The sequence below is a fragment of the Lipotes vexillifer genome, unplaced genomic scaffold, assembly GCF_000442215.2.
Source record: "Lipotes vexillifer unplaced genomic scaffold, Lipotes_vexillifer_v1.1 scaffold408, whole genome shotgun sequence".
Taxonomy (NCBI): Eukaryota; Metazoa; Chordata; class Mammalia; order Artiodactyla; family Lipotidae; genus Lipotes; species Lipotes vexillifer.
In genome coordinates, this window is record NW_006787469.1 from 630,147 (window position 1) to 632,943 (window position 2,797).

General features: G+C 39.6%; 1 protein-coding gene across 1 annotated transcript in view; it reads left to right on the forward strand.

Moving 5' to 3' along the window:
• Positions 1-2,541, forward strand: part of ZNF106 (zinc finger protein 106) — a 32,157-nt gene extending 29,616 nt beyond the window's left edge. The window contains 2 exon segments of the mRNA XM_007460130.1: positions 632-778; positions 1,212-2,541. Of these exon segments, the coding sequence (XP_007460192.1) occupies positions 632-778; positions 1,212-1,268 (204 nt within the window). The 3' untranslated portion in view covers positions 1,269-2,541.
• Positions 2,542-2,797: the final 256 nt, after the last annotated feature.

The window sequence follows — 2,797 nt, forward strand, 5'->3', positions numbered from 1 at the left end:
GAAAAATAGCCAAGACAAAGAGTCTTTATGCTTTCTGACTAACAATTGAAACATAGTCACATTTATAATACAGTCAAAAAAAAAAAATAGGTGATTGATTCAAGTAATAAAAATTGTTAGTAAAGTCAGGCTTCCTTGCCAGTTTTCTCCAAGTATTTCCACAAATGTAGTTTTCTTTTTCAGACATTTGTATTTTCAAGTTTACAAGTCAACAGTTCTTAGAATTGTTAAAAATAACCCTTTAAGTATTGCAGGAAAGCTCTTTGCCTTTCTTAAATAAATGGACTAAGAAACTCATTTTATGATGGCAAGGTAAAGCATAAGTATGGTTTAAATTGAATTTTTTGTAGCTTGTCTGTCAGTATTTGCTAGCAGCTTCCTTATCTAATGATGTAATGGCTGCCTTAGTGCTTTGCCTTCTCAAAATATTGCACTGTCAGAAGACTTCCCAGTCTTTGCAAGTTTCTCATTAAATTGATGATTAATTTGGTTACCTCTGGCTTTGTTGAATTTCCTAGCCAAGAATAAATTAAAGAATAGGGGCTTACTTACAGGATGCAAGTGAGGAATATTCTCATTGCATGTTACCTATGCTCTTTATAACTTACCCTTTCATTCTGTTTCTCTCCAGTGGCATGGTTGCTCTCTGATATTTGGCGTTATAGATCATTTAAAACAACATTTGCTGACTGACCATACAAATCCGAACTTTCAAACTCTGAAATGTCGCTGGAAGAACTGTGATGCTTTTTTTACTGCTAGGAAAGGATCCAAACAGGTACATCAGTGGGATTTGAGGTCAACCTGGGGTCATTTGACTGCTCAGAGCAGGGTTCAGTAAACTTTTTTGCCTTATTAGAATGTTAAATGTTAAACAGGGAGAGTGTAGGGATTTTTCTTTTTATTACTATCCAGGGATTTGGTGTATAGCTTAATGAGGTTTCAAAGGAAGAATAGGTAGTTTTTGAGAAAGAGCCTGAAGAGAATGTTTTCACATGTTTCCAGTCCAGTAGCTGAACCTAGAGGTTTATTATAGTGCTCTTGTTAAGAACTCATCTTTAAGTATGCAGTTCCATGTAAATTAGAGTGCTGGGTCCAAACTGCCTTTCATGTATGGATCTTAGAATGTACCTGTGAAGCTCCCTGGCTTTGACTTTCTCTTGTCCTACTACCATCCTTTCTCTCATGGGCCCTTTTCCCTTTATTCCTAGGATGCTGCAGGACACATTGAACGACATGCTGAGGATGACAGCAAAATTGATTCATGAAGTTTTTTGCCTCCCATGTTGGGAAGTCTTTAGTTGAACTAATTTCACATCAGCCCCTTACACAGGCCAGTGTCTTCCCTTCCCTAGTGAATCAGGGAAGGAGAGAGTGGTTACTAGTCAGGCTTACCACTAGCATAAGTCTGGGCAGCTCTATGGGTTGATAGGTTACACTTCTAAGTTCTTGCTGGAGGTTTGTCAGATTTAAACAGATTTTTAAGGAACCATACTCTTCTGGGACAGCATGGCATATAGTAATTTATGCTACTGGTGTTCTCCAGATGTTTATTAAAGATACAGATCTTAATTGGCTACCCGGTTTGACCCTAATCATATGTATATTTTATTGATTTCAGTCTGTGATTTTTAGTTTCTGTTCTTATGATGGTTTAAACCTATAGGCAGGCTTTTAAGTACAAATTTGTCCGTGTTAGATTTTTAGGATCAGTTTTAATTTCTCCTTAATTATTACAATCAGTTAATTGTAACAGCTGGATATTTAAATTGGAAGCAAATAGTTTCCTTTCTTAACAATTATGTACAGTGTGTTTCAGTATGCTCTTTGTAGATAGAGCTGGCTTTAAATGCTAAAGGGACACACAATAGGTTTTTAACAGAGTAACTGCTCTGCTGATTATATTTTAGGAACTCAGGCAGCAAATCACATAATGACAAGTCCTTACAGACAGTACTTCCTATTGAACTTCTGCAGATTTTGATAGAGTGCTCAGTTCAAGGCAGTGCATAGACCTAATGTCTACTTGGAAATCTCACTGTTAGACCTGGGCACTCACTGCAGGTATTGGCAGGCTGTTCGAACTGGAGGTATAACCTTTATCTCTCTTTCCAGCTTCTGACTCTCCAGGCGGGCTGTGGATTTGAAACCTTTTCATTTACTTCATTGCCAAACCCCACTCTTCTATTCTCTGGCTGTGCCTCGACTGACAGTAGCCATCATATACTTCCTCAGGGTTCACAGGGTACTTTCCACCCACCCGCAGTACCCAGATGGGGGAGTCAGGATAAAGCATCTGAATATAGTTTTCAAGCCCTCAGGCAGTCTTCTTAAAGACCAGTGTCTTGCCTTCACCTCCCCACTAGCTGGGAAGGGTGAAGTAGGATGAAGGGAAAGACGCTACCTGTCCATTGAGAGCAGCCAAATGAACAAAGCCTTCATGAGACTGCTTTGTTTTTGGATTTTCTCTGGACTCTTAAGAGAAGCCATGGAGGTATTGCTTTCCAGCCTTTTATTTCTAGATTCTCAAAACTCTGAAAGATTCTACAGAGAGAGGAAAAGGGAGAAGAGCCCAGCGCCACGTACCAAGCTTCAGATGTGATGCCTATTCTTTCCTAGGACTGCAGAGCATCCAGGTTTATCTCCACCCATCTTAGTGCACACACTTCTACTCACATGTCTTCACTCAGGCTCTGGGGCAGGGGGACTTCCCCAGGGGTTCATGGATAGGTTTCAAGAGGGTATCCAACCCCCCTGGAATTGTGTGTAAGACTAAGTAGGTGTTTTTTTTTCCAGG